We start from the raw sequence: 20,345 nt of genomic DNA, 5'->3' as shown, positions 1-20,345 counted from the left end.
GAATTCTTTTATTGCAGTTTTTTTTAATTAAGATTTTTTTAATCAAATGCTTTGGCATTGCCGTTAAACCCAGGCTTCCGATTTTCAGATTCAAATTGTATTGAATTATAGCAATAGGGCCCTGTTATTATATACCCGCTACTGACGATCTGTTATCTATTCCGCTAACATTATCATTTAACTGAATATAGGTACGTGAAGTATATCACATTACGTACATTTTATCAGTATTAGAACTACTGTGTTTGAAGTAAAAGTGTCTTACCCACCAAGTGAAAAAGTTGATTTATAGTTATAAACCAGCAATAAGATGGATATGTCAAAGAACATTTTAGAAGGTTAGTTCTAATAATAATATTGTTTAATTAATGACTAATTAATGGAGATGAAAGGTTAACATCCACCTATCGGTATCGCACGTATCGCACTAAACGGATTGTCATTGAATGTATGGAGAAACGGCGCCGGCGTCCGCAATGCCGATGAAGTGGACGCACTTGTGTGAATTTCTATACAAAGAATAATAAATGCGATCCGTCCGTTACGTGAGATGCCAAAAGGTGAACGCTTATTTATTTATTTATTCTTCATTGCACAATATACAAAAGTAATTATGTACAATTAGGTGGACTTAATGCTAAACTTGATGACCAATGAAGGTAAACCAATGAGGAATACTAACGCGTCTGAGACATAATAGAAATAAGCTGCGTTTTTAAGACATTGTTCGTGGATATACTTGACGCCAATTTTTTGAGACGTGTAACTTAGGATTTGATCCTATGTCACTGGAACTTTTTCATTGCTCGTGAGTGTATATTTGTATATTATTATGTGTGTTACCGTACCTTCTACAATTTTCGGTTTCAGCACCCGATGTAAAGCCCTCATACGCATCCACACTATCCACTAAGAAATCGTTTGTGCAATCAATGAATGCGACAGTGTTCCAACGAGCATCGAACCTGCTACCTGAAGAGGACCGCCCCCGATCACCAACCCCTCCACCTAAGGAGCCCAAGGATGAAGAAAATAGTGACATGTCTCGTCAGTAGTACCTATATGTATAGATATTTTTTTTGTACAGTGTCTTCTCATACTAGCAATGAGTGGGGGCAGTTTTCTTTGGCCCGGACTGTAAATAAATTTATCAGCTATGTAAGTTTAAGAATAAAAATATTGTTATGAATAGTCGAATATTTTTTTACTATACCGTTAAGAGTTAGAGACATAGGTTGATTGGGAGAAGTTAAGCTGCATATTGCACATTGTGGTAGAAATTGTGGTCACCTTTAGTTAATAAAATTACCCATAACACTTACCTACGTCAAGTATTTTATTAGTAGATTTTATCTATCGGTAAAAATGACCTAGTACTTACTTAGACTATCGCTAAATATGACTAACTATTACCTACGTACTTAGTGCTTTCATTGGAGTGCAGGTGCAGTTTTATGCCCATTTCCTTATATGGAGGACGTAAGATTATTTAGATGTTTAATTAATTTAAACTACAGGTTACACATTCAAATGGATTGTCTCAAGAATATTTGTCGGGGAACGAAGAAAAAACGTAAGTACCTACCTAAGTAGTTACTTTTTTGTGTATTTCGTGTACCTAAACGACTCGTACATAGGTTTGGAGACCTATTACGAGATTTTGTTTAAATTGGTTAACAATTCATCCCACAAGGATCATAAAATACGTGAAATCGTAAGAATCTGAAATTTACACAGGTTGTCTGAAAGATATCGTTTTCTGCGATAAAACAGTTTTTTTGGTCCTTAATTAAGTTGTATATAATTTGTTATTAACTTTACCCCACAGCCCCACACCTATTAACAATAAAAAATTACAATCCTCTTTATTTGCATCAAAAGAGAAAAAATACAAAAAAATATATGGGTATATATAAAAAAGGCGGCCATATTGTTTATAGCAATCTCTGCCAGTTAATCTTTGAATGGACCTTCGAGTTTAAAAAATATATATAGTATATTAAATATAAATATATATAGTATATAGTTATACATATTTAATTTACTGAACAACATTTATTAATTTATTTCCAGCTCAAGATCCGCGACTCACAAACGATGGGCTAGTGATCCTAGGATCTGGTACTGCTTGGGGTCACGAAGCAATAGTCTATGAAAAAGCATCGAACCTGCTACCCGAAGAGGAGGAACCCAAACCTCCGACCCCTCCGCCTAAGGAGCCAAATGTTGAAGAAAAAGGCAACGCGTCTAGTTCTAAATAATTATAATTTTTTTATTTGTTAAAAAAAGTTTTGTTTAAAAAAAGTTAATAATAATTTTTAAAAAAACTTTGTACTGACAGATGTTTGACAGGGGCGACTAAATTTTAACTTTTTTTTAAGTCCACCTAAGTATATAATATAAGTAAATAACAGTATTTCCCAAACTAAAATTAAATACATAAAGTACCAGGACTGCATAGAAACGTAGTAGGTATTAGATAGAATCACCATTGTCAATGAAACTACTAATCGAATGACAGTGACAATTATTTGTCTCTTTCGCTCTCATGAGAAACGTTGTAGCCGTCTCGCTCCCGCGCAATCAGTAGCGGTTTTGTTATCAGTAAAAAGTAGCGGTCAAGGGCGAACCGTTATTGGGATGTTTGTGGTTCGATCGTGTTTTTTTTTCTTTAGTTTGTGTGGTAGTTTTATAAATTTATAATTATGTTTACATAAGTAAAAGATTAATTGAATAACGGGTCGGGTAATAGTTCTTAAAAACAATTCCCTGTGCCTCTCTTTAAAATGAATAAAAGTCCCAAAACCTATCTATTCTGGCGCCAACAAGTATCAGAAGATAAAATGTAAAAAAGGCTTTGTAAAAATATGATTAAGTAAATTGTTAAAATTCGTCAATATAGAATTCTAGAGCACAGATATATTAGCTATTCAAATAAATTTCGCAAATAAAACAAATAACGGTACAGTTAGCGTATAAACAGCGGAACACTAAAAAGACGCCACTGACCTCAATTTCGTCGTCAGCAAAACCGACAAAGTTTCATTGACAGGCAATACTCAGAACTTGGGTTTTAACGCTAATGAGTTAAAGTCGGAAACTACTTGATTGGTTTCGTTGAACAACTTTGTCACAGTAAGCTGTGGTCGCTGTCAATGAATCTTTGCGAACCAAAATGGCCACAGTTGCCATCTGTGCTTGAAGCGGGAAACAGGAAAACATAGTTCGAATTTTAAAATTGAATTTTTGTGTGTTGTTTGATAATGATTTATTTTTAATTTTGGCCTTATTTGTGTTTTGTGCCAGCATTTTTGGATTTCTTGCGGATTTATTTGAAGTCCTCCTTCCACAAAGTAAGTTGGTTTGATATCCTTATCTTATTGTATAAGTACTTACATACTACTTAAAGTGAAAGTGATACCCAGTTAAGTATCTACTTTCATTTTTATTACGAATAGTCAATAATAATTACAATTGATATTAAATATTGCCAGACCAGAATCATAATGAGGTTTAAGTAATTTAATAAATAAGTAATAATATTAGTCTATACCTACTTACTTACTTTTTTATACTTAGGTACTTAATAACTCAATCTATGAAATATGTAGGTATTTACATGATTAATTGAGCTCAATTACTGTAGTAAGTACTTATTTTTCACAAGGTAGGTACAGTAAGTACTTTACAATTTTTATAAATTCATACCTTTGGTTTCTTATACAAAGGGAAGTTGCTTTAAGCCTCTAATTGCCAATTATTTACTTTATACCTACTAGTCTTTATAATATTATAATATACTTACACTTACTACAGACTTACATATAGATATCCTATTAAATCTGATTATTATATTTATGTAGGTCTATGTAGTCTATTATAAAATATATATTATTATTTTAGGTATATAAGTATAAATACATGTAAGTTTGTAAGACTTAGTTTGTAGGGACTTATATAATAACTAAATAATTATTTTTATTTTTCCTTTATTTTTCTTTAGTACACTTGACCCCTCTTTAATCAAAATATCCTTCCACCCTAAGGTTGTCTTGAAAAAATCGCTTTAAGCGATAAGACCGCCATTTTTGTACATAGTTTATAGTATTTAAGTTATATAAGTTTCTTTTATGTGTGTGTGTACAAATAAAGAATATTCTATCTATCTATCTATCTATCTATCTATCTATAATATACTTACCTACCGACCTGCATATATATACTTAGTATACTTACCCCCTTATTCATAGAAAAGTTAGTAAACGCTTTAGTTATTTAAGTGTTTTGTCCCTCTTTGTCAAAGAATAAATTTTTCTCTAAGTAAGTATATTATAAATAAATACTCTTCATTTTTTTATAACACTCTGGTTAAAAACTAATCCGTTATCCAATAACTTCAATACAGATGTGTAAAATAATAATATGCAGAAACGCAAAGAACGGTGTGACCGACTTTCGAAACGATTGCGGAATTCCCCGAATTATAATTTGATTCGATAACAATATGAGTTATCTGTAATATTGTAAGCAAACACATTATATTTGCTGATGTGATAAGAAACCGATACGCAGTCTACCATTACAAGGTTATACCTACTTAGGTACCTACACTGTTTTTATACAAGCCAAACTTAGGTAGCTAGGTAGGTGCATACACTAGATAGGTACACTGAAATAGGGACTGTATGCTGAGTGTCAGTAAAAGTCCATTGTGACAGTTTGAAAAAACTAAGATCGTGAACGCACGAAGATGCGATTTCTGTGTGTTGAAATATCATCATCAGCCAATAATCATCCACTGCTGGACATAGGCCTCTCCCAAGGAACGCCACAACCCTCGGTCCTCGGCCTTCCTCATCCAACCACTACCGGCTACCCGCCTAAGGTCGTCAGTCCAGCGGGCAGGAGGGCGTGTTAAAATATGCGTGTTTTCAATACAAACGGAGATGAGTATAAGCAACGTTCGGAAACAGAATCACGCAACACGCATCGGTCAGTTCGGTCCAAACAACTTGCTTGTCAAACAAACCACCTATTCATTCTTTCAAAGATTTAAAGTTGGTTATCCTAACTTAATATATGTATTATAAATGCGAAAGTAACTGTGTCTGTCTGTCTGTTACTCTTTCACGCCAAAACTACTGAACGGATTTGAATGAAATTTGGTATACATATGGTCTAGACTTTGAGAATGAACATAGAATACTTTTTATCCCGGAATTCCCACAGGAAAACTTTTTATGGCGAAGCAAAGTTCGCGGGAACAGCTAGTTTTTTTTTAATAAAGCACAAAAGTGTAATCGCAGCCAATCTATGGATTCTCATGAACTATCAAGTTGTTTGGACCAAACTGTACCTGTCTAGGTTCGGCGACCTAGTGACTAATACCTTTAAACATAATAACTGACTTTCTCCAAAGAACTGGCTACCTGAAGCTGTGAGTCAGAGATCGGCATTCTTTATACGTTTGTCCGAAAGGTCCGATTAGGTACCGTAGAGTCGGTTATTGAGTCATGCACCCACAAACCTCGTCTTGGAAAAACAGGAATTGAATAACTTAGGAATTTATATTTTTTTATATTTTGAGGTTAGTTTGCAAAGGAGTCTGAATATTATAGACTAACTTTAAAAAGTAAGGATATTTATTATGTTAATCTAGGGTGTCAGGTCTTTCTAATTTTATTATTAGGATTCGTTAGGGTCTAGTACAATTTAGGTAGGTAGTTTGTCCAAAATTATAAAAGTTCACGTTTTCTCCCATACTAAGTGGCGCCTTTAATGGAAACTATCATGAAACATTTGACAGATAATGTAGGTATGCAGATGACTGGAGAAAACGTAAACTTTTTTTGTTTTCATAAATAGCAAAACCCGTACTAGAGGCTCAGATGTGATGATTGTTTAAGTGACAATGAGTCAGAATATAAAGAATATGTTGGTATAGGTAGGTACCTATAAATTTAGTAACGCTACTCTTTTGAGGTCAATACCTATCAGAAAATACGTACTTTTAACTTAGTATGTGAAACACGGCTTTAGAACTCCGTTAGTTTAAAACGGTTCTTAAATAGGTAACTTCTACTGGAATTTTTGCATCCTAACTTAACAAGTAACTGTGTCTGTCTGTCTGTCTGTCTGTCTGTTACTCTTTCACGCCAAAACTACTGAACGGATTTGAATGAAATTTGGCAAACATACGGTCTAGACCCTGGGAAAGAACATAGGCTACTTTTTATCCCGGAATTCCCACGGGAAAACTTTTTAAAGCGAAGCGAAGCGCGCGGGAACAGCTAGTTTACTATAAATATCTACGATATTTTAATACGAACTAAATGGAGTGTATTGGAATATATCATCATCCCCACTGTCTAGTTTTTAATTAATTCGGTTAGAAGATTTGTAACTTCTATTTACAAATCTTCTAACCGAATTAATTCATAGGTACAATAATGCGGACAGTATTTTTCTGTTTTTTTTTTGTGTTTGACTCTCCATCTTGTTAGTATATTGTTAATCTAAAGTAAACATGTAACATTTTTTTTAATTAAATTTATTTATTATATTGGTTTGGTACACAAACAGTTACAAGAACACAGAGTTCCAAACGTATATACCTAATATGAAGTTACATTTCCTTCTAATAACCGACTACAGTGCAAACATCAGTTTAATAATTAATTTTAATATTATATTCTATTCTATTCTAGTTAAGAGCTATTTATCACTATAGTATACATGCAGGTATGATAATATAATGAAAAAAAAAACAAATTTAGTAACATGTAAATAATTAGATATTGTCAATTTGGCGAAGTGCCCTTTTGAAGGTGAAACGTGGCTGTTCCAAGATATCAATATACGAGTAGATACTTATTTTCACTAACGAGATCATTGTATCGTGGCGATATTTATGATAGAACCAATTTTAAACTAGGTATATTGTCAATAGCATTAAATCCCCTTCACTTTGTCCATGATTTTAGTACTTATCTACAACAAGCGGCACGGCTTATTATTTAATTATATCCGGTTTTATATTATTACTAGCTGTTCCCGCGCGCTTTGCTTCGCCTTAAAAAGTTCCCGTGGGAATTCCGGGATAAAAAGTAGCCTATGCTCTTTCCCAGGGTCTAGACCGTATGTATACCAAATTTCATTCAAATCCGTTCAGTAGTTTTGGCGTGAAAGAGTATCAGACAGACACACGGACAGACACAGTTACTTACGAATTTTTAATATTAGTTAGGATTGTCAATAGCATTAAATCCCCCACACTTGGTCCATGATTTTAGTACTAACTTATCTACAACAAGCGGCACGGCTTATCATTTTAATTAAGTACCTATATCCGGTTTTATATTATTATATCGTCTCATTTGTCGCCATTAAAGGTTTTCAGGCGTAGTCCACTACGCTAGACTAGTGCGGGTTAGTGGACCCCAACACAAACAAGCTTGTATTATGTCCTATTAGACAAAATTACAAAGTGCCTATAGGCATAACATAAGTCATATTCAATAAGTATCTAATTACTAATTAGCCTTATATTGCTTTGAAAGTACAAGTAGAACCCAAACAAAGGGATCTGCTTAGTTAGCTTTGTAATGTAGGTAGGTACCTAATGATTCACTTTGTTGTGTAGGTTAAGGTTGTAATTCGTCATCTTATAATGGCTTTTGGTGTTCAATTCAATCCCAAAATAATTGATTTATGATCACTACTCCAGGTAGTCTGGAAGAAATTACTCTTAGTAATAAGGCCGCTTTTCTTTTAGTAAAGTCAAAGACCTCGGTAGCAGACCTCTGGAAATAAGTTTTTTGAAGCAAATTAAAAACACAAAGTGGCAGGTACTTTGCATCAATCATTCACAATCGGTTGTATTTTTGACCCCCACGGAAAAAGAGGGGTGTTGTAAGTTTAACGTGTCTGTGTATCTGTCTGTAGTTGCGGAGCTCCCACACGGCTAAAACGATAATGTAACCCCGAGTATTCTTACCTATGTTTCATTAAAATCGGTTCGGCAGTTCAAAAGTTATACGACTTTTAGTGCCAATTTCTCCATAGTCGGTTAGAGCATAACCAGGGAGTAGTGGTTGACTTTTGTCACATCCGTCATGAATTTTATATGGAGATGACGTTTAATTTATAAATCAATCCCTGTCGGTTAGATAACCGACTATGTATAAATTGGCACTTAGTGATGAATGTTAACGTTGGTTTAAAACCGAAAGTCGTGAGCTCATAATATTTGAGGATTCAGTTTTGCCCCAGTATGTACTTACCTTTATAATAAGGCTTATCCTGAACCGAAAAAGGCAAATATCAAAGAATTACCCTGAATCTTTAAGCATTCAATTAAAATCAATCGCTTGAGCTTTTTTCAGTCGAAAACCCCGTTTTCAGCCAAAAGAGATCACATCAAAGGATGTCAAACATAATCAATTTTACAAATATCCCCCCTTACTTACTTACTTATAGGCCTTTTCCTTCGCATCTTGCTATGAAATAAATCTGAACAGACATCGACAAAGATACCTTTCCCTAATATCAAAAAGAATTTACCATTTGACTTTGACAGTAAAAACTAAACTTTGTAATACAATAACATAGAGCTCACTTTAGAAAATCAATACATGTGGAGATAGGACTTGTGTAGATGAAAGTAAAATATGATAAAACTCCACAGAAAGTATCGAAAATAACTTTATTAGGCTACGCGGGTGAAGAGTTTTCGATCTTAATATAACGTAATAAGAGTTTTAAGGCTCAGCAACACATGTGTCTTTTACGCCGTCTTGGGTTTAGGGTGGCGTCATCAATACCGTATCTTTGTATATTATCGTTCTAACGCGGTATTAAGGCAAAATCGTTCAGGGGAAAAATTGCTTAATAAATGTAATACAGGCTGTAACCTAAGGGGCGGTATTCTGGTTTAGTTTATATTTTTTATGTCTATTTATTTTGATCATAATCAATAAGTATTCAATTATTTATTTATTTTTTGCTTGTAAGTTATTTCATTTGCCATTAACTAGTTTATTTCGACACATTTTCAACTAAATAACATCATTCTTATAACTATAACTATCAATTAATTTCATTAATAATAGGCGTTTTTTATGAGTAGGTACGAAAATACAATAAAATATACATTCTTTCATTCTCCAATTAGTATGTTATCTAATCTTACATGAATGATCTTAGGTACTTAAAATAACGAGCTAAAACAAACCTACTCAGCATTTTATAATCAACACATGGATATTACAATATTATCACGTTTGACACGTTGTTAAAATCAAAGGCACGTAAAAATTAAGGCACGTCCAAGACTTTCTTCTCTTTACCACGTACAATCAACTAAAAAGATCAAGAACCACTACCACGATCGATATGGATATGGATAAGTAGTAAGTAGGTATACAAAAAATCTCTTTTGGATAATTAGTTAGAAATTTTTATATCACCTATCAACTATCATTGGACTGTGAATAATAATAAATAAATAAATCAATTTATTTTCAGATTATTAAATCCATACAATGTGTTAAAAACAATGTGTCCTTCGCCTATGTTAGTAAACAATATAGTCACAATATAAAATGTGTTTTAAAAAAAATAATAACCAAAATTAAATAAGCTGAATAATAAACAATGAAATAAAACAGTGAAACTCAGGTACATATCTCTTTTGCATATCCTATAATAATAATAATGTATTTTGCAGTTTGAAGAATAAAAAATAACATTAAAAAATATAAATTTCTAGAATACACCCCCCCTAAGTACGGGTAATCAGGGCCAAACACAAGAAATATAGCGTTATTCTCCGATCGCTAAGTTCACAGATAACGAATGACGTCATACATTTATTATTAATGATGTTGCTTCCAGGATTATTTTGATATACTGATGTTTGGCACACTGGCTTATAGAGAAAGATGGCCAAAAGGCCCTTTGATCATAAGCGCCTGATTTTTCAGGGAAACTTAGTTTGTTAATACATGTTCATTATTTATTTTTCATGATGCAGGCTTAAGGAAACATTTGCGGGTAGTAGGATGAATGACATGTGAGTTTGTTTGGTTTCACATACCAAATAAAATATTCATTGAGACTAGGAGAGTGATATATAAGTAGGTCCAGGCTGTGAAAAGTCTAAAATTAGGTGGAAATTTTTCATTGCTCGTGAGTGTATTCTTATCTCTGTGGGGGTGTAAGTACCTGCACCTGGCTCTCTCGAATGGAACCGTTGTGCATATCCCCAAGGTCTAAACTGTCTTCCAAAGCTTGGACCATTTCCCACCACGCTGGTCCACTGCGGGTTGGTGGGTTCACATATCTAGATGTGCTAGGTCTAGATATGTAGGTTTCCTCACGATGTTTTTCTTCACCGTAAGAGCGATGGTATACATTGTACTTAAGTTAAAAGAGCTCAGTGGCGCTGGGATTCGAACCCGCATCTCTGGCGTGAGCAGTGGCGGATTAAGAGCATCGGAGGCCCTAAGCACAAAGCCTGTGTAGGCCCCTAATTTAGAACAATTTGTTCCTTGACAAAGAGTGACAAAACAGTTCAATAGCTAAAACGTCCTATAACTTTTCTATAAAAAAGAATGTAAAACATTTTAAAAAAAATGCTTGCCTTAAAGGCCTACGACACGCGCAAGTATCACCACCGTTACAACTGCGCAGGTTTCTACTGGTATATTTTCAATGTTTGCAAAGTCTAGTTGCCTGCTATTCCCAAAAATCAAACCGTACACGATCGAAGTGTACAAAAAATTGCTGTAAAATTGAAAAAATCATTCACATGTTAAACTACTCAAGGATTTAGAGAAGACTCTAATGAATGGCAAAATTATTAAAATTTCAAACACGTCGAAAAATGCGCAAGCCGCGCTTCGGGGTTGGCGCGGTATACAGTTTTACCACCCATTCGCACAGTATTCCATGTACAGAGTCGCCAGCACAAGTTTCGAACCTCCGTTAACGTTGCGTATCGTCAACTGTCACATGGTCTCGAGACGAAATAGGCAGACGTTCCCCTCTGCCGAGGTAGTGGGCCAGAAAGGCCCACCGATTTATAAAAACTAGTTGCAGTCTCAATTTTCACTAGACTCAATCTAGTTGGCAAAGCGTTCGTTTCGTGTAAAATTAATTGTTTTCATACTACCTAAATGACAGCTTCATTGCATAGAATATTCGGATTTCATGGGATTTCAGGATTTGATCACAGATTTGATCACCTTCGGTCATGGTTAATTGTTATTAAATTTTCATCAAGATAAGGCCTTTTTTTAGAACCTAACCTACCAGTAAGAACCAAATACCTAGAACGTAGAATTTATTTTAGATTTTGGCTGAAAAAGGCATTTTTGGCCTTTTTGCAAGTTAACTTGTAAATTGTAGGCATTATATTATTGAGGTTCTCCAAATAGGCATTACCTAGCTGATAATATTAGTATTTTTACTTTTTGGAGAAACGCCTCTGATGAGAAGTTATGATTTTTTAAATGTTGGGAACGCAATACATTGCCTTTCAAGGGTTCTACCTTTTTTGGCATAAGATTTATTTGCCTAATCTCGTATTGCATAGTAACGTTTGGTCAAAGTCTCGTTACGCCGAAAACCGTATGGCATAAATCTCGTTTAGTAAAAAGTTATTTCGCTTAACATTGTGTATTGTTTCCGCTGTTTGGAAACCGCTCCGCTCCGCTTCGCTGCGCTCCGCTTTGGTTTTGATGAACATGTGCACCTAACACGCTCCTCCTCGCTTTGCTCGTCGTCGCACCTATTTTTAGGTTTCAATCACATGGGGTTTGTAATAATTATATTGGTCGTTAACTTTCGATTTTTAGGGTTCCGTAGCCAAAATGGCAAAAACGGAACCCTTATAGTTTCGTCATGTCCGTCTGTCCGTCTGTCCGTCTGTCCGTCTGTCACAGCCGATTTACTCGGAAACTATAAGTACTACAGTGATGAAATTTGATGGGAATATGTGTTGTATGAACCGCTACAAAAATATGACACTAAATAGTAAAAAAAAGAATTGGGGGTGGGGCCCCCCATACATGTAACTGAGGGATGAATTTTTTTTTTCGATGTACATACCCGTGTGGGGTATCAATGGAAAGGTCTTTTAAAATGATATAAAGTTTTCTAAAAAACATTTTTCTTAAAGTGAACGGTTTTTGAGATATCAGCTCTCAAAGTCGTAAAAAGTATGTCCCCCCCCCTCTATTTTTATAACTACGGGGTATAAAATTCTAAAAAAAAATAGAGGTGATGCATGCTAATTAACTCTTTCAACGATTTTTGGTTTGATCAAAGTATCTCTTAGTTTTTGAGATAGGTTGATTTAAGCTACGGAACCCTTTGTGCGCGAGCCCGACTCGCACTTGGCCGGTTTTTTGATCATACAATATCGTGATTTTCGGGATGTAGGAGAAAAATACCATAATTTGTACATTTACTACATACTTAATATATTATTTATTAAGATAACATTAGGAGAAACAAGATTATACATAGGTATAGACGAACATAAATTTGAGCAAACGAAACTTAGGTGTTTAAAGATTGTGCCTAAAGAGTTTTAGACGACATATGGTAATGAAAAAAAATAATGAAAATAGTATTTATTTAACCAACTTAACAATCTGACACCTTAAGGGCGGATTCGGCCAACGTCGAGTAACTGTTTACTCACGAGTAAAGTACCAGTTACTCGCGAGTAAGCAGATTTTGCATTCTACCAAACCTGAAACCAAGATAACTAGCTTATCCCAAGAATAAAATGTTATACCGCCAAAATTGACCGTGTAACGAGCTTATCCGAGAGTAATTTTGTAATGGCGGCAGCACATCAGCTGATTAGAAAACCGTCATAATGACATATAAACACATCTGTCAAAACATAAACAAAAGTACGTTAAAAGGCAAAGTCTCAGAATAACAACAGCGAATAAAATATTAAAACATAAACAATTTCATACTTTTATAATCCATTCAAACTAAGTTGGCATGTCATTTCTATTGCATGCTTTGAAACGCAGCTATTTTTATTTTAGTTGCATTACAGTTTCGTTCCTCGTTCATTCAATTTAATCATGGTATAACTTGGTAGAATGCAAATGTACTTATCCTAGATATTTACTCGCGTATAATTTTAATTCCGGTATAGTTATTCTCGTGTAACGTGATGTTTGGACGAATCCACCCTAAAAGTAATAATAATGTTTTATTGGTTACATGGCTTCCATAGTAGGTGTGAAGGGTTCCGCTCATCTGGCATAATCTTTATTGACCAAAACTCATTTCGCATAACTCGTATGGTCTAAACTTTTTTGGCCGAACCATCACTTTGCCAAGACTTATGTGGCATAAGGCTCGTTTCGTCTAAAACTCTTTAGGCACAATCTTTAAACACCTAAGTTTCGTTTGCTCAAATTTATGTTCGTCTATACCTATGTATAATCTTGTTTCTCCTAATGTTATCTTAATAAATAATATATTAAGTAGGTATGTAGTAAATGTACAAATTGTGGTATTTTTCTCCTACATCCCGAAAATCACGATATTGTATGATCAAAAAATCGAAAGTTAACGACCAATATAATTATTACAAACCCCATGAGATCGAAACCTAAAAATAGGTGTGACGACGAACAAAGCGAGGAGGAGCGTGTTAGGTGCACATGTTCATAAAAACCAAAGCGGAGCGCAGCGAAACAGAGTGGAGCGTTTTCCAAACAGCGGAAACAATACAAGGCACCAGTTTGCGCTATGTAGGGAGACGCTCCGTCAAAGTTAAAGCCAAACGAATATTATTACTTTGTATAAACCTATGCCGTAGCATTATTAGGCTATTTAAGATTTGGCCATACCATTATTAGGCTAAACAATGTTATGCGAAATATCTTTTTACTAAACGAGATTTATGCCATACTATTTTCGGCGTAACGAGACTTTGACCAAACGTTACTATGCAATACGAGATTAGGCAAAAAAATCTTATGCCAAAAAAGGTAGTACCTAAAACTGTATACCGCGCCAACCCCGAAGCGCGGCTTGCGCCTTGTCTTAGAGTGGCACCACTGCGCAGGCAAAACTGTGGTGATACTTACGCGTGTGGTAGGCCCTTTAATCAGAGCAAACTTATTACATCGGAAATATTGTGGATGAATAAAATGTAGGTATAAAATGAATGAAACAGCAGCAGAGGATAGGGGCCCCTGGAGGCCCGGGGCCCTAAGCACGTGCTTGTTGTGCTTATAGGTTAATCCGCCACTGGGCGTGAGTGTAATTACATGGTAGATTATAGTAGGTATGTTTTCTACTTTCTCAAGAGAATTACGTATATTTTTTCTCGTAATCTTATAAATAACATAACCAATATCCCCTGCGAATGCGAAGTTTCTAATTGCTCTCCGTAAGCCGTACAAATAGCGCGAACTCAACAAATGGCAACTAATTTCACTAAAACGTAAAAAAATCGCATTAAGCCCCAAATGAACCTATTTACTGCCGCTCATTTTGGATTTAATACAGATTTTTCACGGCTGTTTTGGCGGGTTTAGACCCGTTTGATTATGAGTTTTGTTCTTTTTTTCATTATTATAAATTTTAATAAGTACTCGTAAATTTTTAAACCTTATGAAACAAGTAATTTGTATAAATATTACGTAAATCGTTATGGAATTGTTATTGTACTCAAGTGGTGTTCAAAAGTGAATAATTATTATTACATAGGTAGGTACTTAAATTTACTAACTATTACCGGTTTAAGATTGATTTCATTAAACTGTCATTATACTTAAATAGTGCACTACCATGTACTATGCAATTTATACATAGTACATAGTATTTACAGTGAAAATGAAGGTACTGAAACAATAAAAATAAAACGTTAAAATGAAAATGTATAGTACTTATATCCCTATACAGGATGTTGCAAAAAGGGTACACTAAGTAGAAACCTGCAACACCCTGTATAAGTTTACGCCAGTCTAACCACTAAACCACTACTCTATGGTGGACAGTCACCCTAAACGTTTGTTGTTGGCATATTAGATGCAGCACTATTGATAGATAAATAGAATAGATAGAATATTCTTTATTTACACACACACATGAAATAAAGTTAACTTAAATACTACCTAACACATATGTTGTACAAAAATGGTGGCCTTATCGCTTAAAGCGATTTTTCAAGACAACCTTAGGGTGGAAGGATATTGTATTTTTTTTAGGACCAAACATAAAGTTAAATCAATAATTAGCCGGTTTTCGAAGATTTTTCTCAGGAAATTTCTCAGTAAGAGTCGCCTGGTATAATCCGACGATATATTTTCCAGTAGAAGATTAAATTAGTGTTGTACAAACGCACCTCGTTCGTGAAGGAAAAAATGTTGAAGAAATTTACAACTTCGCTTGTTCATGCAGTATATGTAGGATTCAGATGAAGATGACGGTTCACGTATAAGATACACTAGAAATAATATATTTACATAATAATAAACAGTAACTGAATGGAGTGTAACACGTCATATTATTCTGTATTTATATCATGAGTGACGTATAAAAGTTTTGAAATCCAATCACGTAAACTACCAAACCACTTACATATTTTTTCCATAATGTCATCATTAAAAGTACCTACATATATTTTGGTAGATTTTTTACCGAAAACCTATGGAGACAACACTTAATTAGTACCTATATTATACGTACGTCTATTAAAAAATACACAGATAGAAGAGCCGAACATTCCGCATTTCCTACTTTGAAATGTGACCTTAGCAAACTTCACCATATACTGTACTGCAAGAAAAAAAAACAAGGAATTAGCAGCCGGAAATCGGCATAGCTAAGACGAGGGGGCGATAGAGGCAAAGAGGGGAGGGGGGTTAATCAGAAAAAGTTGCCATCTTCCCAATGAAGCGGGAGTGAGTAAATAAAAATAAATTAGATTGACATTAAGAATTCATGCTTACAGAATTGGACATTTTCCGTTTGCTTAATTTTTTCTTGTTAGTTTTCTGTTTGCGCTCCAAATGTTGGTTGTTGGACTTGTAGGGTATTTTTTTATGTTTCTGTAAGATTTTCGGTTAAGTTTATGATACTACGTTCCCGCGACCTTCGTTTCGCCTTAAAAAGTTTTCCCATGGAATACCGGGATAAAAAGTAGCCTATGTGTTAATCCAGGGTGTCAGCTAACTACAAACCAAATTTAATTAAAATTGGGTCTGCCGCTTTGACCTGAAGAAGTTACAAACATACACACACACACATACTCACAAACTTCGCCTTTATAATATTAGTAGGATGTACTTAGGTACATACTATCTAGTAAAAAGTAAAAACTAGAATTCTGCACGTTAAATGCATCATTTATGACGATAATTATTTATCCCTTATCTTCACTCAAACCCCCGCCCCACCCAAAACTAATCAAGCTTGAAAAAAAGGGCATTAAAAATCCAAATTAACCCTTAAGCACAAATAAGAAAGGGTCGACCAATGTCGCGTATCTTAAGCACGTCGCCCGTCCATTGATGCTAAATTAACGGCAGGAGAGGGTTATAGTAGGCCATTTTTTTCTGGCTGATTACCAAGGAGTCACTAATATTGTCTCGGCCTCCTTGGTTCCTTATTCTGAGCGCGAGTTCGAGCTGGCTGCTTGGAAAAACCTGCATCGAATAGCTTTGTTAGATATTTGAATTGAATGAAAATTGAGTTGTGTAATTTGATAGTAGTGGTTGTGTAAAAATGTTTTGACGTCGGTTGTGATTTGGTTAAAGTGACGTGAATTAAATACTTGTTAGCTAAAAATATTGAAGGTTCAAAACATAAAATCGATATATATACTATATATATATATATATACATACACAATATATATATATATATATATATATATATATATTGTGTATTTATTAGGGTAGGATAAAAATATATATAATACCTATGACGAAAACAGAAATTTATGCGGTCTGATAAAATTTCAGAATAGTACGCCAGCTCAAACAAATGTTAACCCTTTATTCGCCGTGTACTTTTTCATTCTAACCCTCTTCGGAAAAAACCCATAAAATATATCTAATTAAAAATATCCGGGACTCAAGACTGACGCTCATAAAAAATGTCAATTACGACCGGCTCCTTTTGTGTTTTTCCTTTGGTATTCCGCAATAATTTTTGCAAACCATAATCTGTCAATGCTAGGACTATGAATTCGGAAACGATTATCTATTATCACTTTCCCGACATCACCAAAGGTTAACAACTGTTAGAGAATGCTTCTTGCAAATGGCAGAGAATGAATTTATGTGCAATAAATAATTTATAATTTTAATATTATGGACAAAATATTTCTTTGTAATACTTACTGTATTTTTGTGTCACGTAACATATTTTATATAAGTACCCACCTATGGAATTTGCTAGGTAGTCAGTAGTAAACGGATATAATCCAAGTATTGTTATTCCACCCAGAGCTACTCCTAGCAAATAATTCTAAACCAATATACAGAACACAAATAATGCTATGTCAACTCACTCTTGACCGTTTTTTTTTCTCTCATTCTCTCGTCTTGATATTATTTAATATTTTTTGTCGTCCACCCACCCGCAAGGGGTTAAGATAGCAAAATTAGTATCGGTATGAAATATTGAGTAATTTAAAATTTGGCATTTTGTATTTCTTTTGTATATCCGATGGGGAGCGCCTTTGGGGGTGGAGAATGTTAATCTGGATTAAGTATACGTCATTAATAAAATTATGAATCTCATGTAGAAATCTTCTTACCTAGGTACCTAATCCGACAAGCTTGCTTGTGTAGGGGCCCACCAACCGGTGCGGTGTAGATTCCCTAAAAATAACCTCAATTCTTTAAAACTTTTAAAAGGAATTAAAAAAAAATAATGTTTAAGTTGGTAATATTCTGATGCGCTTTTAAATGTAGTTCAATATTGCAGAAGGCGTCATTAAACTAGCGTTTTCCGCTTAGAAGTATTTGGTGCTTTTCTCACAGGAACTTTTTAATTGCCCGTGAGTGTATATGTATATAATTGTTATATGAGGTCAGTGACAGCGACCTTAATTGGCATAGATAAGAGATGCCGGTAGTTGTAGGGCAAATTTTTGTTCTTGATAAATTCACATAAAAATTCTCAGGTCTTGTACAAACATAATACCTATATCTGGGTAGGCTGATATGCTTAGTTTTGACCAGTTCCTTTCCTTGTTTCAGAATCCGGCCATGCCGCCTACCAAGGACCAGGGTAATAAGTACAACTACACGAGGAGTTTTTCTAATAGTAAGTAACTACGTATATTTTACAGAATTTGATACACACATAATTATTTCTGCCTAAAGTGAGCTTATTTATTTATTTATTTATATTGAGTGAGTGAGTGAGTGAGTGAGAGTGAGTAAAGTGAGCTTAGATGCAGAAATCATGCACCCCTTTACCTATAAATAATAAATAAATACCTACATAGTTGGTTGCGTAAACTCTAATACCTCAGATATTGCACTTATAATTATAATGTATTATAAAACGTAGACTGAATAGTTACAATATCAGTTTTAGTCCCGAGATTTTTGAGAGATCATTACAGTCTGGTATATCACTTGCCCACAGTTGCTAAAACCGCATGAATGTGTGTACAATACCGGTGTTGAACGCCTAAATCCATTTAACCAAATTTTATCAGCTATGTTAAAACTACCACTCTGCAACATGGTTTAACCGAATATTTCTCTCTACTTCCAGACGAGATGTCAATGTCAGCACGGGTCTACCATCCAGCCACGAACCTGATGCCGCCATCGCCTCCCATTTCCCCCACCGGCATAGCTCCCAGCTTCAACACCAAATACTCACCCACCAGCACCTTCGGAAGACAAAACAGCCAATCAAATTCGAAATACTCCTCATGACAGAGAATTAAAACATGGCGGAGCAGAATCGAATAAAAACAAAAGACGATCGCGCGGGAAAGTTGAAAATGGAATCTGTTCGGTCCAGCTGCGTTCAAGATTCTGAATGGTGGTTTTAACGTATCGTTCAAATTATTAAACTTATGTTTAATTGATATAACAGAATCACCACGTTTTAGTGGTGCTGTGTTTTGAAACTGTGTTCTTAGTTAATAAAACTGATGAATTAAATAAAATACTTATTAAGAATTGTTTAAGTTATTTATGTTTTATATGTAATCTATGTAACCTTATTTTAACCTTTTCGGGGTGCAAGACACGAGACTTTCCTGGTGACACGACAACTGCCTAACTTATACAGGGTGTTGCAAAAAGGGAATCGCGAATTTCTGATTTCATTTTCGAGTTAGATATACCATGCTGCACATGTAGGTTTCGGCTTAATATACCCTTTTTGCTACACCGTGTATACCAGACGCACCTTGGTAGTCAGAGACTAACAAGTAGGTAATCAAACTGGCTAATCCATTCACCACAGTGTCTATGACTAATGCTAGTCCAATTCTGTTTTTGTCTAGGACACGCTCAGAAGAATTACCTTTTCCTGAATGAAATCCAGATAGGATGTTCTATCCAAAGTGGCATTCATTTAACACACTAGCATTTAAAAAATTTGGGAAATGCATCATGGACATAGAAACTTTGATGGTCACTATAATGGCTTTTTACTCCCGTAAGTGACTCCCTTTCGCATAAGTGTTCCTTTAGAAAAACCCTGTAGGTAGATAGTTGTTAACAGTCATTTAGGCTAGCAGCTACTAAAGTAAGGTAAAGATTAATGAATGAAGCTTTTTAAACTTTTAATACTGACTGATATTTTCATTTATAAAAAAGACAAAACAACGACATCTAGCGAATAAGTTCTGAACTAAAGCAAGGTAATCGATAAATGTTTGCTACCGACATAAAAAGTTCTTATAAATCACTGTAGATGGCGCTTACAAGAGTTATTTCCCGTCAAATACAATAGATGGCTCCACTGGTATTATATTTTAAGATAATGACAAAGAATATCCTGAGAGATATACACGATGATTAGAAAAACCGTTTTTTTTTAATCAAAACACGAGATTTATTCCGAGGTAAAAAATAATCGGCAGACATTTGTTTAAAGACAGTTTATTTGTAAGTACTATATACCTACTATACTAGATACTTATTATATCAGCTGTACGATAGTCATATTAAAGATTCTGCCTAGCTTTTGTTCGGATGGCCGTGTGTGAGATGTCTCCAATCCAATATTAAAACGCCCAAATGGTTAGGAGATGACTCATGAACGTTAGACGAACGTTACTTATATTGGTTTTTGTTTTTGTTAGGTAGGTACCTAATATA

The 20,345-nt window shown here is 34.6% G+C and overlaps 1 protein-coding gene across 1 annotated transcript; it reads left to right on the top strand.

Moving 5' to 3' along the window:
- The first annotated feature begins 18,254 nt into the window (after nucleotides 1–18,254).
- On the top strand, nucleotides 18,255–19,199 carry LOC105381874. The gene is made up of 2 exons (XM_048626373.1): nucleotides 18,255–18,321; nucleotides 18,781–19,199. Exons 1-2 carry the CDS (start codon nucleotides 18,264–18,266, stop codon nucleotides 18,945–18,947), a joined length of 225 nt encoding a protein of 74 aa, XP_048482330.1. The 5' UTR covers nucleotides 18,255–18,263; the 3' UTR covers nucleotides 18,948–19,199.
- Nucleotides 19,200–20,345: the final 1,146 nt, after the last annotated feature.

The sequence above is a fragment of the Plutella xylostella genome, chromosome 16, assembly GCF_932276165.1.
Source record: "Plutella xylostella chromosome 16, ilPluXylo3.1, whole genome shotgun sequence".
Lineage (NCBI taxonomy): Eukaryota > Metazoa > Arthropoda > Insecta > Lepidoptera > Plutellidae > Plutella > Plutella xylostella.
The sequence above is the reverse complement of the archived record's forward strand: the minus strand, read 5'-3'. Positions and strand labels throughout refer to the sequence as shown.